The following is an 18,788-nucleotide window of genomic DNA, read 5'->3' on the forward strand; positions in this document are numbered from 1 at the left end:
TCAGTGCTACCGTTAAATAAGGTTCCTTATACTTTATAAATCCACCAAATTCCAAAAATAATTCTGTAAAAAGTAACTAATTTTTAATAAAATAAACAATGCAGCAGCATCCACCATTACCGTGTCTTAATTAAGATGCTCCAGTGCTTCTGGACTTTAGTACAACATTAAATGACTGTTTAACACAACCTTGTATAAATCATCATTGTGAGCAGTTTAATAGAACATACACTGATTGAGCATAAATCCGTAGGCTTTGTTCACATCACATTATTGTCTTTGTCCAGCGATCCTGTCATGGTGTAAAGTTCTGAAAAGTGATAACCGAAAACTGCTGAAACAGAGACCAATAGGATCTCAAGTTTCACAGGTTTGCGCTATTCTGTGCCAGAAAGAAAAGCATAGTCTACTATGCTAGGAGTCCATTAAAAGTCATTCTTCGCCTCACATTGGCCAGCAATGAGTCCGTGTAACCAGTGTATAGAAATGGAGTGCAAGCCGTTGGGATGAAGCAGCAGGAAGAGGCTGTGTGTGCTTTAAAATAAGCACAGATACCCATGTTTATGTATGGTAACTAGATGAGGGTTCTTTCACGATGGTTTTACCAAGGGAAGATACCACTGAAAGAGAGGGGAAAAGACAGTTAACATGTACACTGTGTGCAACTAATACAGGTCACCACTTATAACATTGTTAACCCCTTATGGAGGAAGGTGCAAGATTCGATCTGGTCTGGTTTTGCCATTAAAACAAACGTCTGCGGTAACTGCTGGCCCACAAAAGATGACTAGCAGAGAAGTGGCTATAAAGCCTAATGCACATCTTTGGACATTTACAATAGCTACATATGCACATAACTATTTCACATGGCCACAACACTCAGACCTCCCATGGTTTCATGTTCAGTACAACAATGCAGAGCCCAAGTGAAGCAGTCGTGTCAAACTCGCCTAGAAAACATTTTTAAATCTTATATTTAAACTTGTTTCAGTAATCTTAAAAAGGGGCTGTCTCTTATTTATGCTGAGGATTGGTCATCAATAGATTGGTGGAGAGGACGGGTTGTCTGCTCGGGATCCTCAGGCCCGCTGTTACTGTATACAGCACAGGAAGCAGATACCACACTGGGCTGCTACAATGTTGACAGTGCTATTAAAAACCCATTTCCTATAATATTCAATGGGAGTTGTGACTGCAATACTGTCAGTGGGAAGCTTACTGAGCGACTATTATACTGAGGATAGGTCGTTTATCATAAAGGGGTTATCTTGGACGTTACATTTCCCCATAAAAGTTCCTAATGCAACATATGGGAATTAAAAAATGAATAATCATCCAGAACAGCCGCTGTTCAAACACTCCTTGTATGCATAAAGACTTTTGGAACAATCAGTAGCAATGAGCAACTATGGTGGAGTTGGACTGGAAGGGTATTCTAGGATTGCCCATTCACGTCAGTTGGTGCAGTATATGACAAACTGAAAAGGGAAGTGTGGAGACACCAGCAGCATCCCAAGTAAGAGTGGATATTGAGGACTGCTATATGCATCTGCAATTTACCTATCTCACACACACAGTTTTTAGGATGTTTTTTTGAGCCAAAGTCAGAAGTGGATTTAAAAGAAGAGACTTCGAATTCTCCCTCCTGCTGGATAAATTTCAGAGAAAGCAGGTCGCCAGCAGCACAAATTGTATATCCCTCCAGGGGTTGGGCATAGATTATGCAGTAGCCAAAAGAGACAGGTGATTGAATCCTGATCACCAAAATCACATGCAGCAATGGAAAAAAGACTTCGGCAGCATCCAGGGTGCAAATTGATATCCAAAGTTTTATTTCCCCATCACAGAAAAACAGGCAACGTTTCGGCCATGTTGGCCTTTGTCAAGCTCAGTTTTTCTGTGATGGGGGAATAAAACTTTGGATATCAATTTGCACCCTGGATGCTGCCGAAGTCTTTCTTATTGCTGCTGGATAAATTTCTGGGCTTGGTGCAAAAGAACAAGAAAAAAAAAAAAAGCTGAATCCAAACCCTCACTATTATTTTAGCCTAAGGCTGGGTTCACACGGGGCGGAATTTCCGTGTGGACTCTCTGCACGGCAATTCCGCCCGCGGCTTTTTGACCCGGGCTGAGCCCGCAAAGTGGATGAGATTTGCAAAAATCTCATCCTCACATTGCGGTCAAGCCGCGGCATGTCAATTCTTTCCTAGTTTCTGCAGCGGCCTCTCTTTTGGTGAGAGACAGCCACAGCAGAATGCCAACGGCAAAGCTGCTCCAAAACCCGTGTCGAAAGGCCACGGGGTTTTGAAGCTACGCTTATCCCACGAAAACTTCATGGTTTTTCCGTCCCGTGTGACCCCAAGCTAAATGCTGGGTGTGAAACCACCCTTAGAGCATGTAGACTATAGACTGCATATTTTACAGTATGGATTTATATATGAAAAAAACACAGCGTCTTACAATACAAGACAAGTGAATGAGAATTCAAGAAATCTTTCACATGCTGCAGAGTAAATTGACCTTCAGAGCAGACTCACGTGGCTGTATGCGCAAAAATGCATATGTTGCCACAATGTTTTTGCACTGTGAACATCGCGCTTTCATGTACATTTTACCATACGTTTTGCACTGTTGCGGACCATTCACGTGGGCGTGGGACACACCCGTGCCAAGGTTTACAAGGCTATGCAGCTTAATTAGTTCCAGATGTGTTCGTTGTAAGGTGAAATTACGCAGCGTAATGTGCAAGCACATGGGGCCTTTGGTACGCAAATGCACACTACAAAAAAAAAGCATGCCGTGTTTATATTCACGCATGCAAAAATGCATAGGAATTAACCCATTGAAATCAATTGGCTCTATTCTCTGCGTATTGTGAGCGCCAATACGCCTGTGCAAATCCACCCTCATTGTGGATTTTATATTTGCAGTATGTCAATTTAGGCTGCAGATTTTAGCTATTCAAATAAGTATGGTGATTAAGTGCAGCAAAGCTGCATGTAAATAACAATCCCTATGTGGTTGCAATGTGCTGTCCTAAATATACTTAGGATACCTGTATTATATAGGTGAGTCCTGCTTCTTAAAAGGGGTTTTCCAGGGAAATACATATGATGACATATCATCAGGATAGGTCAACAATAGCTGATCGGCTGGGGTTTCTCGTTCGGGACCCCGCCCGGTCAGCTGAGTGAGCGCATGCTGTCAGCACTGCAAATAAACAGAGGTGGGTGCGGGAGTCTCCGCGCCGACCTCGGTGTAGTGGCTGGCAGTTGTAACTGCAGGCACATCTCCTTGAAATCAATGGTCATCAATAGCATTTCCCTGGAAAACCCTTTTAAAGGTAATTTTTTTTTCTTAGTGGTAGCTTTATTAATAACCATGGGGAAAATTACAGAGCTTAAATGGGTTGTCCCGCGAAAGCAAGTGGGGTAAAGTACTTCTGTATGGCCATATAAATGCACTTTGTAATATACATCGTGCATTAAATATTGGCCATGCAGAAGTTATATATTTCTGCATGCGCAGAAGACCTGTGCGGCGCGAACATGCTGGAGCGGCCCCATTCAACGGGACAGAGGCAGACTGCGCAAGCGCGTCTAATCCAGGGAGAAGAAGGCTTCGGTCGGAGCCATAGAGACGGGGATGCCAGCACCGGAGGGGGTAAGTGAATAACTTCTGTATGGCTCATATTTAATGCACGATGTACATTACAAAGTGCATTAATATGGCCATACAGAAGTGTATAACCCCACTTGCTTTCGCGGGACAACCCCTTTAAGGCTTCCTTCACACGGGCGACAAAGTCGCGTGATTTTGTAGCATTGCTACGATGGTACTAATCGCATGTATGTGAAGCCAATGGTTTCCTATGGGTTCCTTCACACATGAGAAGTTTTGTAGCATGCTACAAAACGACACACAAACCTCGCAGGTCTGGCGATATGCTCGCGACACGCGAGGTTTTGTAGCCCATGTTTCTCTATGGAGCCTTCCTCTCTGTTCCATCACATTGCACGAAAACGCGGCTTGCATGCGATGCAACTTTGACAGTAGCAAATTTTACAAAGTTGCGTCATTTTGTAGCGTCACATGCGACTTTGTAGCGCTACAAAATCGCGGTATTGCTGCGAGAAAATCGCAGCGATGCGATATTGCTGCGATTTTCTCACAGCGATGTGGTGTCGCCCATGTGAAGGAGGCCTAAATGTGAGATGGATTTTGGTGCCATTCGTAGTAGCTGCCTGCTAAAATGTGACGACACAAATCCCAGTTGAGTAACATGTCAGGGCATAGAGTTGGGTCCACACCGATTGTCAACTGACCTGTAACTGCTTTACATTACACTATTAGCCGGGTCTACATGGCCAAAACTCAAAATAATTTTCATGATCATCCAGTATTTGCATCAAAGCAATCTAAACTCAGAATACTACTGGACTCACACCAAAGTGGACATTGCACTGATACAGTCTGAGATTCAGGCTAGGAGCGCGCTAGCTCTAACTGCAAGGTGCATTTGAGAGGCTTGGGTGCCACTCACATTTGACAGCACACAGATACCAGTCTGTGGGGTGTCCTATTGAGATGGACAAAGCACCTGCACATGCATTGGCGTGGCCTATATCTGGCCCAGGATACAAAGAGGAATAGGACATGCGCTAAGTTTTCTCACGTGGGCCATCGGTCTGTGTGAAATATGTCAATGTGCATGTCCTCGTAGGCCAATACTGGGGCCATGTGCAGTCTGTGGATTAACACGGACATCGCAGGGCCCAAAATCCGCCAGTGTGTAGGGGAGAACCTTAGGGGTACAAGGCAGACAAAGGGCTACATTGCATAAGTTACCTACCTCTTCAGTCATCCCTGCTGATTTTCTGCCCTCCGTATTGAATGGTGGCTTTAAGTATCCTCTGAAATGCAGGGGTACCATCTGATGGAAGGTGGATAAGCAGTCCTAATGGAAATAAGATAAGTATATTCAAATATTCTGTACAATCATTGCCTAATACATGTATTTTCTATGGTTCTTAGGCCAGACTCACACGAGCATGTCGGTACAGCGTACTCTTAATAGGCAGTACCAATCTGCCATAGGTTGCTGCTCACACAACCTTTGCGAAATACAGCAATTAGTGGAAAATTTGTGGTGCTGTCGTGGGCTCATAAACTGCTTACCAGCAAGTAGTCTTGTTGTTTCCCTTACACCCATGACAGCCTCTATGAGGGATTAAATAAAAACTAGGGAAGGTTGTTACCCTTAAATACTATTCTACTAATAGGATTGGAGACTCCACCAATAAAGTACTAGTGAAACTCCAAGAAGCTGTCTTCCAGACTTGATAAATGGAAGTGTACTCTACTAATGCAGAAACCGTGCTGCACAACCACATAGGCATTCTAAGGGTGGAATTGGAATTTCACTGAAGCGATGCAAAGTGTTTTTTTCCTGAAAATCACCTCGCATCCACGGGTAAAACGCATGCTTGTGAAAGCGATATCAGGCCGAGTTTCTCAGCCCAATGTCACACTCACCTGGGTGAAGGTAGTCTAACCATACAGAAATACCTGCCAGCCTACATCTCATAGTCATCCAAAAGGTATTCTTTACCTGGGACCTTACAGAATTTGTATGGCGAGGAAGAGACTTCATCTACTGGTTTTGCCACTGAAGATTACAGGCTAAGCCCAGAGGTCATAAGTCAGTGGCCAAACCCAGAGACTAAAAGGCATAGACATCCTAGACAAAAGCCCGGAGGCTATAGGCCAAGCTCAAAAGCTATACTGGCCCAGCCAAAAAACTCAGAGGCTCCCAGCTGTAGGCAAAGACCATCAGGCGCAAAGTCTGGATATTGAACACACAGAGAGCCATCCCCCAAAATTTCCATTTTTGTGGCATTAAAGGTAAAAGGTGGAAACAAATCCTTTACTTATGCAAGGTTTATTCCACTAAGGACTGGCTGGAGATACTTTTCAAAAGTGCTCATTTCTCTAACTGCTGAGATTCACTTGCTTGTCTCTAAATGTCCCTTTACAAATTAGAAGGGGTTATCCAGAACTTTTAATACTGGTGGTATTCCTAGGAAAGTAAGTCCAGTAGTTGATTGGCGATGATCCTGGGCAGCACACTCCAGCCAATCAGTTGATCGCCCGGCCCGCTATCAGTGCTGGAAGCAAAAAGCGCTATCCATATTACAGAGGCCCAGGTTGGTACTGCAGGTACGGCTCCCACTGAATTCAATAGGAACTGTGCCGCTGCAACGTTGAAATAGTTATTTGCTTTCAGCGCTGTCCACACCGACAGCGGGCATCCCGAGCAGCGAAACCCCACCAACTAGGATAGAACATCAGTAGTGCAAGCTCTAGAAAACCTCTTTAATGGTTACCCCCATTGTCAGGACTGCGTGGAATACAGCAGTCAATACCCAACATGTAGTTTCAGGGATTTCATCCCCAGATCAGCAGTGCTGCCATAGACAATCAGACTTTTATATACAGAGAATAAGCATTTGGTAAAAAATAAATAAAAATTTGAGCCTCTCACCCGTTGTTCCATGTTACAAATGTAAGTGAACCACTTCAGGCCTGCTGCCACATGGGTGATCTCATCTGTGTATATAACTTCTAATACCTGAGCAGAACCTTTATCTCCCTGGGCCAAAAATCTCTGCAGCATCTGCGGGTGGACATCGAGACCTCTTAAAACAAGCAGAAAAAAAAAAAAAAAAGTGTTAATACAAGATGGTGTACATCATGTTGACCCCTCGGTGGGCTCTACAGCACAGAACTGCACTACTGGAGTCAGGCAAATCCAATAGTCATGGTGGTTCACCTGCTGTCGGTGATGTTAGGAGGACTACACATTTGGAAGTTATTACCTGGCTTCATGGACCATATGTACAATAGCCAGCCGTCCAAGCAGGTCATGTGCCGTGTCTTCAGCGGACTGCCACAAGCCTAGAAATGTAAATATATCAACGGTCATATACACTGAGTGGCCACTTCATTAGACACATCTGCCCTGGCATGATTGTAGCTTCCTGCATGATAATTAGACAAGTAACCCTAGAGTACAGCATAATATCAAGTTTTCCGTGGATCGGTTTCAGTGTGAATCCGCATTGTGGGAAGATCCAGTGATCTGAGTGACTTCAAAACAAAGCTTGGTCACTGGTGCTACACTAGTAAAGGTCGGAATTTCATACACTGCCATCCTGGCCAAGTTATGGAGAAGGGTGTGATCAAAGAAAAATATCCAGCAAGAGGGGATTCTGTGGGTGTAAACAACTTAACAAGGGTCAGAGGAGGATGTCAAGAATCGATCTGATGAACAAGTACTGTATAGTGAAGCCAATTATAGTCAAACCCAATGCTGGTGCTCCAACTAATATGTCGTAATACCCAACTGCTTAGGATGGATGGGCTATTACAGCAGACAACCACTCTAACTGCTGTCTAAGAAACAGGAAGGCAAGATTCCAGCGGGCAAAAGAGTACAAAAATGTGATCACTGAGCAGTATAAGAACATCGCCTGCTCAGATGGATCTAGATTTCTTTTGCACCATGCTGATGAGACAGTCAGAATTTGGATTAGCAAACTCTATCTGTAACAACCATATGCTTCAGCACACACACTTGATATCTGCATAAAAATCCATAACTGTTTATACTAAGCACATAAAAAATGCAATGTTCTTAGTGAACAAACTGATCAAATTAGTTTGTGCCCATCCGCCACGTCCAGGCGAACCTTGATGGATGGGTTCCTAGCTCTATAGACAGCTTTCTTAGGGATAAAAAGCCTCAACCTGAATTGGAGAGCTGAATACCTGGCATATATGCTATCACTGAACCACCTGGGATAGATGGGTAAATGGAGTGCAGCCACTCCTACATAAATGCACATGCAACAAATAGTGTGAAGATGCACATTAAGCTATGGCTGCAAGAATTACAGTAACAAACAAACACAAGCTTCGGCACTCACACGCTTAATATCTGCAGAAAAATATGGTTTATACTACCCACATAAGAATGCAATGTTCTTAGCGCATAATTGGACCCAACTCTATGGGCCCACCTATAGCTTAGGGCTTATTCCGACAAGCGTACATCGGCCGCGTATTCACGCCGGCCGATATACGGCGTCCCTCTCTGCAGGGGGAGGAGGCTGGAAGAGCCAGGAGCAGTGCTCTGAGCTCCCGCCCCCTCTCTGCCCCTCTGCACTATTTGCAATGAGGGGAGGTGGGATGGGACGGAGCTAATTCCTGAAACTTAGCCCCACCCCCATCCCACCTGCACTATTTAGAATAAGAGAAGAGGAGCGGAGTGGAGGCAGAGAGGGGGCGGGAGCTCAGAGCACTGCTCCCCACTCTTCCAGCCTCCTCCCCCTGCCGAGAGAGACGTCGTATGTCGGCTGGCGTGAATACCCGGCCGATATACGGTCGTCTGAATAAGCCCTCAATGTGCACCTTCACACTCAATGTATTTGTTGGATGTGTACTTGTACTTGTGTAGGATTGGCTGCCTGCACTTGTCATGCACTCCACTTACCTATCTGTGGCAGGTGATTCAGTGATAGTATATAGCTAGTATATAGCTATGTATCCAGCTTCCCCACCCAGGTGTCTATATAGCTAGGAACCCATTCATCAACGTAGCGGGTGAGCACACATAGTTCAATCAAATTTTGCACACAAAGTAAGTGCAACAACCTCATCACAGTGATTATGGTCACACTGCAGTATGTTCTCACCATCATGTACAGGGAGCGCTCCAAAATGACTGCCCAGCTCTACAAGTCGCTTTTCCAGCAAACAGTAATGCTGAGGAAGACAAGTCACCATAGGTTATTTGTGTCACATGAATAGAGATCTTCAGCCATATACTGAGAGCTACAAACCTTTGCTTCATCTCCAGCCACTTTCACAAAATCCGAGAAGAATTCTCTTGGAAGCCTCTCACCGCTCTGCAGTTGGAAGGTAGCGAAGCGAGCGATGATGTCCCAGGACAGGTCTATTGCCCACTGCTCGATGTTTGCTAGAGAGTGCAACAATGCTATTCTACTGGTCTAAGAGCCGAACATACAGAACAACGGTTATAAAAATGACAGCATGAGATGAATCAAAGGACATAGGAGATGGATTTTCAGTACAGAATAATCCCAAATAACTCATTTTGTTACAATGTATATACAGTTCAGCATTAGAAACCCAACATTATGGAAGTCTGTAATCCAGCATTAGACGTCAGGATTTGAAATTCCTTTATTCTGGAGGAAAGAGCACTGTGTTACCATAGTACCACAATATTTTTGCTTCATATTCATAGGATAAGGCATAAATATCTAATCGTTTGAAGCCCAAGCACTGAGATGTCCATACCCTGAATCCTCTGTATGAATGGAGCAATGCAGGATAACCGCTTCATTCAGTTCTATGGAACGGATAAATATCAATGCACTCGGCAATCATTTTCTGCCCCACAGAATTGAATGGTGTGGCGGGCATATACCCACACTACTGCTCCATTCTCATGTAGAATTTGGGGTGTGCAGATCTCAGGAACATGCTGGTCTGATCAATCAGAACAGGAAATTCTGCTGTAGTGACAGCGATCAAATAAGCAACGTCCTGGAAGTCAGATGCAGAGTGACGCATGCAAAAAGAAAAATGAGCAGTCTGCCAGCTACTGGGCAAACAGAACTGCACATATGCCGATCCTAGTATGTGCATACTGGGGCGGCTGTGTGGATGAAGTAAGAGGCAATCAAAGTCCAGTGGGGCAGGGTTTCAAAGAATGCTTTGGGCAACTGCAACATTCCCACCAGGCTGTTAAGCTCACATCAGAATATAGTGTGGGAGTCTGATCAAGTACATTCCCTGAGGTTATGCAAGTGATATTAGCACTTATGGATACATGTCATGAAAGGCAGTTTAGTGGCTGACAGTGCGCTGAGGATGGTTTAATGCTTAGAAAAGAGGTGACCGATTCTCTTTAAAGAATGGGTCATTTCTCACTTCTTTTGCTTTTCTTCATTTTCCTATATATAGTTAGAACCTGTATATTTCTGTAGTTGAAATGCTCAACTATATAAGACTTTACTCTGTGTACCATGTGCATCGCTCTGTGGCCAGCCTCACGTAATCTGATATAGTCGCAGCACTGCACTGGCAGAGGTTCATGGATATTAAACAGTGACGCAGGTTATTACTGGTATGGCCAAGTTCTGAGAGATGAAAGTATTAAACCCTAACAAGTCACCATGTCTCACCAGCGTGCCCCCCTTGCCTCTCTTGATTTGGCCTGGCTGCACTATGGTGAGGTTCTCCATGCGGCTTGGATGTTCAGGGGGTTCTTTGTGTCCAATTTCTGTAATTTTTCCTGCGTTCCACATCTCCTGCACTCGGTGAGTGAGTTTGGCCTGGAAAGAACATCACATTTATGTCCTGACACAAAGTGTAGCAAAAACATTGCATCAATTATTACATTGTGCCAAGAGGACGAAGTGACTCCTGTGATCTAGAGCTGTAGCAATCACCAACATGACTGGTGTATTGTGAGAGCTCGATTTACAGAATTGAAGTATAATATAGTCAAGTTCTCATAATGCGTTAAATGTCAAGTGAACGCCTGCTGCATCCGTATAGCACATTTTTGCATAATTGCAGCCTCACCTTCTCTTCTGCATCTGGTGTACAAAGGATTTTGCTGGCCCAGTAAGTCAAGGAACACTCATCATCAATGACTTGTTTGTTTCCTGCATCTCCAGTGCAACCTATAACACATAATACCTTGAATATTAGGGATAGATTCTAAAACCTAGGTTGGTGCAAACTCTACTACAGACTGCTGAGCATAGAACAAAATCCAGCAAAAATGATTTGCTGATAATCGCAGATGACCTGGCAGCAAAAACACAGCTTTTGCCATGAAAATACTAATTCAAATAATGGTGCAAAAGTAAAGCTGATTAAATTCATACATGAGTTGACCAACAGCAGCCAGAATGACACGAAACGATAGAAGAACTCCTCAAGTTTGTATTGCACCTTACAGATGTTCGATGTGGGCGCTGTTGGTGACACGATAGAGGTCAGGTCGGTAGTCCAGTTCTGCCCAGACACATCCTAGCATATCCTTGACTCCACTGTAGACTAGATACATTGTTTTAAGCCATCTAGTGTCAACCAGATTGAATATCTATGTGCTGTAAAAACCTTGAAGAGTTCTCTCTCTTTTCATATCATTCTGGCTGTTGTATGTGAAATCATGTATGAAGAAATCAGCTTTACTTTTGCACCGTCCTTTTTGAATTACCCTGTACATGCCCTAACTAAGCTCTCCTATGCTCCCCAGTTTAAGGCGCACAAGATGCTGACAGATCCAGTTTAAAGTAGTGGTCCTGTTACCGAAACCCAACCTCTCTTCAACAGACTGTCCGGGGTAAAATAATAAACTGAGCTATACTTCCCCATCCGCCGGGATCCAGCTCCGCTGTGGTTCTGGCGTTTGTTGTGATAGCTGCCGTCACCAGACATCAGGTGACCGTTAGTGCCAACGCCAGGAGAATAAGTGGTAATGATGCAACCTCTGATTGACTATGGTGGTCACTTGACTTCCTGTGACGGCAGCTATCACAACAAATGCTGGGACCACAGCGGGGGCTGCATACTGGAGGCAGCATAGGGGTAAATAGAGCTCAGTTTATTATTTTACCCCAGACAGTCCTATTGAAGGTTGGGGGGGGGGGGGGGTGTTGTCCAGTAAATGGACAACCAGTTTAATTGCCATGAAAATGTATTACAAATTCAAAACATAGAAAAGGTAATAAAAATGGCCATACCTCCTGGCTGTTTAGGTGGCGTTTTCTTCCAAGGGGTTAATGATAATGCATTCTGAGTCTGAATATAAACTTTTTCTTCGCAAACCTTCACTTCATACACTTGGTTCTAGAAAGACAAGTTACAAAAAAAAAATTTTTAGTGTAAGCAACAAGCAGGCCGGCCTGACAGCTACCCCAGACTGGAACACTTTAGACCTTGTTTAGGGATGTTGCTTCACAAAATGTCATTTTTAATCTAATACATAATTTGATTTGAATAAACTTTTCTTTTAAGCATTTTTTTAAAATCACTACATTTACAGGACTTTTTGCATTTCTATGTCACATAACTCTTATATAGCTATTATTTATACTGTAGAGTCATTAATGCGACAAAACCATTGAAACCAAGTAAGGGTGAGGTAATGGTCAGCATGCAGGTAACCTTGCAGTACAGGATCGGACCTGCATTGTTTTTTGTAAATTTGGAAAAAAAAAACAATCTTTGCCCAAATAATATTTTACTGAACTGCATTAGAATCATAGAATGGTAGAGTTGGAAGGGACCTCCAGGGTCATCGGGTCCAACCCCCTGCTCAGTGCAGGATCACTAAATTATCCCAGACAGATATTTGTCCAGCCTTTGTTTGAAGACTTTCATTGAAGGAGAACTCACCACCTCCTGTGGTAACCTGTTCCACTCACTGATCACCCTCACTGTCAGAAAGTTTTTTCTACTATTTAATTTGTGTCTCCTCCCTTTCAGTTTCATCCAATTGCTTCTAGTCTTTCCTTGTGCAGATGAGAATAGGGCTGATCCCTCTGCACTGTGACAGCCCTTCAGATATTTGTAGACAGCTATTAAGTCTCCTCTCAGCCTTCTTTTTTGCAAGCTAAACATTCCCAGATCCTTTAACCGTTCCTCATAGGACATGATTTGCAGACCGCTCACCATCTTGGTAACTCTTCTCTGAACTTGCTCTAGTTTGTCTATGTCTGTTTTAAAGGACACAGTATTCCAGATGAGGTCTGACTAAGGAAGAGTAGAGGGGGATAATTACCTCACGTGATCTAGACTCGATGCTTCTCTTAATACATCCCAGAATTGTGTTTGCCTTTTTGGCTGCTGCATCACATTGGCTACTTTTTGGGTATCTTAGGCCTCCTTCCCACGAGCGTGACGGGGTCCGCCGCGTAATATTACGCAGTGAAGCCCGTCACGGCGCCCCCCAGAGCCCCTATACTTACCTGCGGGAGATAGCGTGAAATCGCTTCCCCGCCCACCACCGCCGCGTCACCGCCCGTCACCGCCCACCACCGCCGCGTCACCGGCCGTGTCACGTGCACGGCCGGCCGTGTCACGTGACGCGGCCGGCCGCGTCATTTGGCGTCATATGACGCGCGGCGGTGGGCGGGAAAGCGTTTTTTCACGCTATCTCCCGCTGGTTACAGCGGGAGATAGCGTGAACGGACGGCTTCCATTGACTGCAATGGAAGCCGTCAGTGCGTACAGCCCGTCCTCACCCGCAGAAAATAGAGCATGCTGCGGGTGAGGACGGGAGAAATCGCGGTGCGTAATTCCGCGCTGGAATTACGCATCGTGAGCATTGTGCTATTAGGTTCAATAGAACCTAATAGCTGCGGGCAACGCAGCGGATTTTCGCCGCGAATTACGCGGCGGAAATCCGTTCGTGGGAAGGAGGCCTTATAGATGTTCTTGTTAGAAGTGCCCCTGTGGTATGACAGTTTTACTTAAATAGAGGTTTTCATTATGATGGTTTGTATTTTTGCTATAGTTGTTGCTCTTATGTATAAACAATATAAACATTAAATGTTTTATTCATTTCTCAATAGAAAATTATAGTTTATTGGACCTGTAATCCAGAGGAAGAAGAACCATCGTCCAAGCAGAATTCAAAGTCATGCCATGGGCAGTTTAATGCCAGTCGACCATCACATAGCTCTTCTATGTCTCCTTGCTCCAATGGCCCACCTAATGGACAAACACCATGACCTTACATAACATACCATACAGAGTCATGTACTATCCAACAGGCAGATGCTGTAATCATACAGAATGGGGGAGAGACAATCCCCCTGTGCTCTCACTGGGTTCAGCCTCGTCATTAGGACATTGTGAAGATCCAAAAGACCATCTTCATCCATCTATCTTATACATACAAGCCAGAGTAGGTTTCTAATATAATGTACACCAGTTACATTATGCTAAATGTGATATAATTCTGGACCCCACCAAGTTTTTCAAAAAGAGATGGTGCCTGGCATGAAATTGCAACTTTTGCAAGCCTGGCGTATAGGGCATAATAGATATGCCCCAATATCCTTAGGGCAAGTTGGAACAAGACTGTGGTGTGTACAGCAAATGCCATGATAACATTGGGCTAGAGCAGTATACTAACGAGCGTTCTATATAACGGATGACTTCCAGTAGTTCCCTGTAGGAGGTAATTATAAAAACAATCTCATAGGTTACCTTCATGCGGACAGGCCGAGTCCATGGCATAAAATGTACCCCTTGTGTGAATGAGGACCAGATGTTCTCCGTCTTCTGAATAGAACCTTTAAGAAAAAACAAGACATTATTGGAAGTAGAAAAGTCCAAATTTACAAGTAAACGGTGATAATAAACATCACACTCAGGCTGGATTAATAACTGAACGATGTATCTGCCTGTACAACCAGTGAACGCGGGCATCATCCACTCATGCCAACGATAAATAGATCAATGTAAAAGCCCCCTAAGGCTGGGTTCACACAGGGCGGAAATCCGGCGGAAATCTTGCAGAGCGTCTGCAGCGGGACTGCACGGAAGTTCCATGAGATTTCCGCAGCGGAAAGACAGAATCAAAACCAGCATCTTATCCGCCTGTATTCCACTGTGGCCATCTCTCCCCATAAAGAGGAGAGAGCCTGCTAAGGAAACGGCGATACAATTGATACGCCACAGATCTGAATTCTACACCGCATGTCAGTTTCAGCGTAGATTGGCCGCAGCGTGTGGACGAGATTTTTGCAAATCTCATTCACTTTGCTGCTTAGGCTCAGGTTTAAAGGGGTTGTCTCGCGGCAGCAAGTGGGGGTATACACTTCCGTATGGCCATATTAATGCACTTTGTAATGTACATCGTGCATTAAATATGAGCCATACAGAAGTTATTCACTTACCTGCTCCGTTGCTAGCGTCCCCGTCGCCATGGTGCCGTCTAATTATGATGTCTTCTTGCTTTTTTAGACGCGCTTGCGCTGTGCGGTCTTCTTCCTGGTGAATGGGGCCGCTCGTGCCGGAGAGCTGGTCCTCGTAGCTCCGCCCTGTGTGCCGATTCCAGCCAATCAGGAGGCTGGAATCGGCAATGGACCGCACAGAGCCCACGGTGCACCATGGGAGAAGACCCGCGGTGCATCGTGGGTGAAGATCCCGGCGGCCATCTTGGTGAAGGAAGAAGTAGGAAGAAGGAAGACGTCGCAGAGTGGGGATTCGGGTAAGTAATAACATTTTTTTTTTTTAACACATCCCTTGGGGTTGTCCTGCGCCGAACGGGGGGCCTATGGAAAAAAAAAAACTGTTTTGGTGAGAGACAACCCCTTTAAGATTGCAGATGGAAATCCCGTGACAATTCCGCCGCATGTGAACCTAGCCTAAGGGCTTCTTCACACGGACACATTTGCGTGTGCAATACACAGTGAATAGAAGCCATTGATTTCAATGGGTACGCTCACATGTGTGTATTTTGCATGCACAAAAAGAAAAGTCACATGATCTACTTTTGTGTGTATTTGCGCCCCAAAGATCTACATAGACGTCTGTTGGGGCGCACAATACGTGATTCTGCACATTTGGAACTCAGAAAATTAGCCATTTAAAATCGTATCCCGCACGCAAAAAATCATGTGAACAGAAAAAGTGCAGTAAAATCTGCAGACGTTCACAAAAAAAAGCCGTGTTTGCAGCGCAAAAACGTTGCGCTAAGGCGTAGACTTGTGTGGAGGAGCCCCAAGGCTATTATGTGTCTAACCATCAATCGATTAATTGGGGTCATCAGCACCAGCCGTGCCCTCTGCCCTGTATCCCCACTTCTAATAGGCCAGGTTCACATCTGCGCTGCACCCGCCATCTGTCGCAGATCTGGCACAAAATACCAGAAGAAATAGCGCTGTGTGCAACACTTTTACATCGGGTAACATGCCAGGTAGCCGGGCAGAAACCGAACGGACCCCATTATAGTCAATGGGATCCATCCAGCAGTTTTGGGTTCCGTCATAAGACAGATCCGTTCGGCCAAGGGATTCCCCGAACGGAGTAGTAAAACAGAGTCGTAGGCCGGGCTGTCGCAGCGTGCACACATCCCGCAGTCTGTACGCAATGACATCACAGACCGGCTGCGTGCCGCTCATCGCCATGTACTACCTTGACGTGTTTGTAATACGTGCCAAGATAGGGCATATTGGGATTTTTCTTGCGCACATATTTTGTGCAATCATGTGAGCGGCAACATGGCCGCCTATAGCAGATTGGGGCAGTGTATCACGCATGCAATACGCTGTAAGAAAGCACTCGTGTGAGCCCAGCCTGATGCACATTAAAAAAATCACATTCACAGTGGGCGCGCACCCTCCAGGCGGAGACCCCGCCTCCCCCTACGGAAGGGGAGCACCCTCCGGGCGGAGACCCCGCCTCCCCCTACGGATGGGGAGCACCCTCCGGGCGGAGACCCCGCCTCCCCCTACGGATGGGGAGCACCCTCCGGGCGGAGACCCCGCCTCCCCCTACGGATGGGGAGCACCCTCCGGGCGGAGACCCCGCCTCCCCCTACGGATGGGGAGCACCCTCCGGGCGGAGACCCCGCCTCCCCCTACGGATGGGGAGCACCCTCCGGGCGGAGACCCCGCCTCCCCCTACGGATGGGGAGCACCCTCCGGGCGGAGACCCCGCCTCCCCCTACGGAAGGGGAGCACCCTCCGGGCGGAGACCCCGCCTCCCCCTACGGAAGGGGAGCACCCTCCGGGCGGAGACCCCGCCTCCCCCTACGGATGGGGAGCACCCTCCGGGCGGAGACCCCGCCTCCCCCTACGGATGGGGAGCACCCTCCGGGCGGAGACCCCGCCTCCCCCTACGGATGGGGAGCACCCTCCGGGCGGAGACCCCGCCTCCCCCTACGGATGGGGAGCACCCTCCGGGCGGAGACCCCGCCTCCCCCTACGGATGGGGAGCACCCTCCGGGCGGAGACCCCGCCTCCCCCTACGGAAGGGGAGCACCCTCCGGGCGGAGACCCCACCTCCCCCTACGGAAGGGGAGCACCCTCCGGGCGGAGACCCCACCTCCCCCTACGGAAGGGGAGCACCCTCCGGGCGGAGACCCCACCTCCCCCTACGGAAGGGGAGCACCCTCCGGGCGGAGACCCCACCTCCCCCTACGGATGGGGAGCACCCTCCGGGCGGAGACCCCACCTCCCCCTACGGATGGGGAGCACCCTCCGGGCGGAGACCCCACCTCCCCCTACGGATGGGGAGCACCCTCCGGGCGGAGACCCCACCTCCCCCTACGGATGGGGAGCACCCTCCGGGCGGAGACCCCACCTCCCCCTACGGATGGGGAGCACCCTCCGGGCGGAGACCCCACCTCCCCCTACGGAAGGGGAGCACCCTCCGGGCGGAGACCCCACCTCCCCCTACGGAAGGGGAGCACCCTCCGGGCGGAGACCCCACCTCCCCCTACGGAAGGGGAGCACCCTCCGGGCGGAGACCCCACCTCCCCCTACGGAAGGGGAGCACCCTCCGGGCGGAGACCCCACCTCCCCCTACGGAAGGGGAGCACCCTCCGGGCGGAGACCCCACCTCCCCCTACGGAAGGGGAGCACCCTCCGGGCGGAGACCCCACCTCCCCCTACGGATGGGGAGCACCCTCCAGGCGGAGACCCCACCTCCCCCTACGGATGGGGAGCACCCTCCAGGCGGAGACCCCACCTCCCCCTACGGAAGGGGAGCACCCTCCAGGCGGAGACCCCACCTCCCCCTACGGAAGGGGAGCACCCTCCAGGCGGAGACCCCACCTCCCCCTACGGAAGGGGAGCACCCTCCAGGCGGAGACCCCACCTCCCCCTACGGAAGGGGAGCACCCTCCAGGCGGAGACCCCCTCTCCTATGGCAGGGGCGCACCCTCCAGACGGAGACCCCCTCTCCTATGGCAGGGGCGCACCCTCCAGACGGAGACCCCCCCCCCCTTCCATCGGAGCGCACCCTCCAGACAAAGGACCCCCTCCATCATGAGCCCCCCCTCCAGACAGAGGAATCACCCCTACAGCGGGGGCGCACCCTCCAGAGGGAGACACCCACCCTCTATGGTGGGGGCGCACCCTTCAGACGGAGACCCTCCCCCCTACAGCGGGCATACATGCACACACAGTCACTGCTCTGCAGCGCGGACATGTTCCCACAGGGTTCTGCACACACTATTAGGCTCTTACTTAGTACAGGGGGCCTTAAACCTCTCCTTGTGCCCGACACACTGCCAGTTACTGTGGCTGACCACCTCCTTCAGAGCGCTCACCAACTCCTCCGAGAAGCCCTCCATGATCGGCGGCGCACAACACAACACAGCCGGCAGGAGGGGGAACTACAGGCCGGGGATGCGGCCTTACTACAGGGAACCTCCGGAGGGGCGGGCCGCGGTGACGTAGTAGCAGGCGGCTGTTGTCATGGCAACACCGAGGCGGCCGCTCTGCTGCTGGACGGTCCCAGTGCGATGACAGGGGGTCCTGAGAGACAGGAGTTTGTAGGAAGCCCCTCATACCCCTAATAAGGGCGGCTTCACTCAGACGTATTTGCGTGCGAATAGTACCCACTGATTTTCCGTATTTTGCGAGCGCATCTCAGTTGCGCAAGGAAAACTAAAAAAGAACCTGATTTTTTTTTTGCGCAGTAAAGGTGGCTATAGAAGTTAATGG

At 47.9% G+C, this 18,788-nt stretch overlaps 1 protein-coding gene across 2 annotated transcripts; it reads right to left on the reverse strand.

The window, feature by feature from the left end:
- Positions 1-58: 58 nt before the first annotated feature.
- On the reverse strand, positions 59-18,502 carry LOC136612499 (uncharacterized protein HI_0077-like). Of its 2 annotated transcripts, none has more exons than XM_066592899.1 (12): positions 18,309-18,502; positions 14,320-14,405; positions 13,700-13,818; positions 11,847-11,952; positions 10,678-10,778; positions 10,275-10,424; positions 8,904-9,071; positions 8,757-8,826; positions 6,879-6,957; positions 6,545-6,698; positions 4,853-4,957; positions 59-620 (listed from the first exon to the last, which is right to left on the reverse strand). In XM_066592899.1, exons 1-12 carry the CDS (start codon positions 18,413-18,415, stop codon positions 591-593), a joined length of 1,275 nt encoding a protein of 424 aa, XP_066448996.1. In that variant the 5' UTR covers positions 18,416-18,502; the 3' UTR covers positions 59-590. The 2 variants fall into 2 exon arrangements, with proteins under 2 accessions (XP_066448996.1, XP_066448997.1); XM_066592900.1 differs by having other exon boundaries at positions 18,392-18,499.
- Between the last annotated feature and the right edge of the window lie 286 nt (positions 18,503-18,788).

This window comes from Eleutherodactylus coqui, chromosome 2 (assembly GCF_035609145.1).
Source record: "Eleutherodactylus coqui strain aEleCoq1 chromosome 2, aEleCoq1.hap1, whole genome shotgun sequence".
In the NCBI taxonomy this organism is placed as follows: Eukaryota; Metazoa; Chordata; class Amphibia; order Anura; family Eleutherodactylidae; genus Eleutherodactylus; species Eleutherodactylus coqui.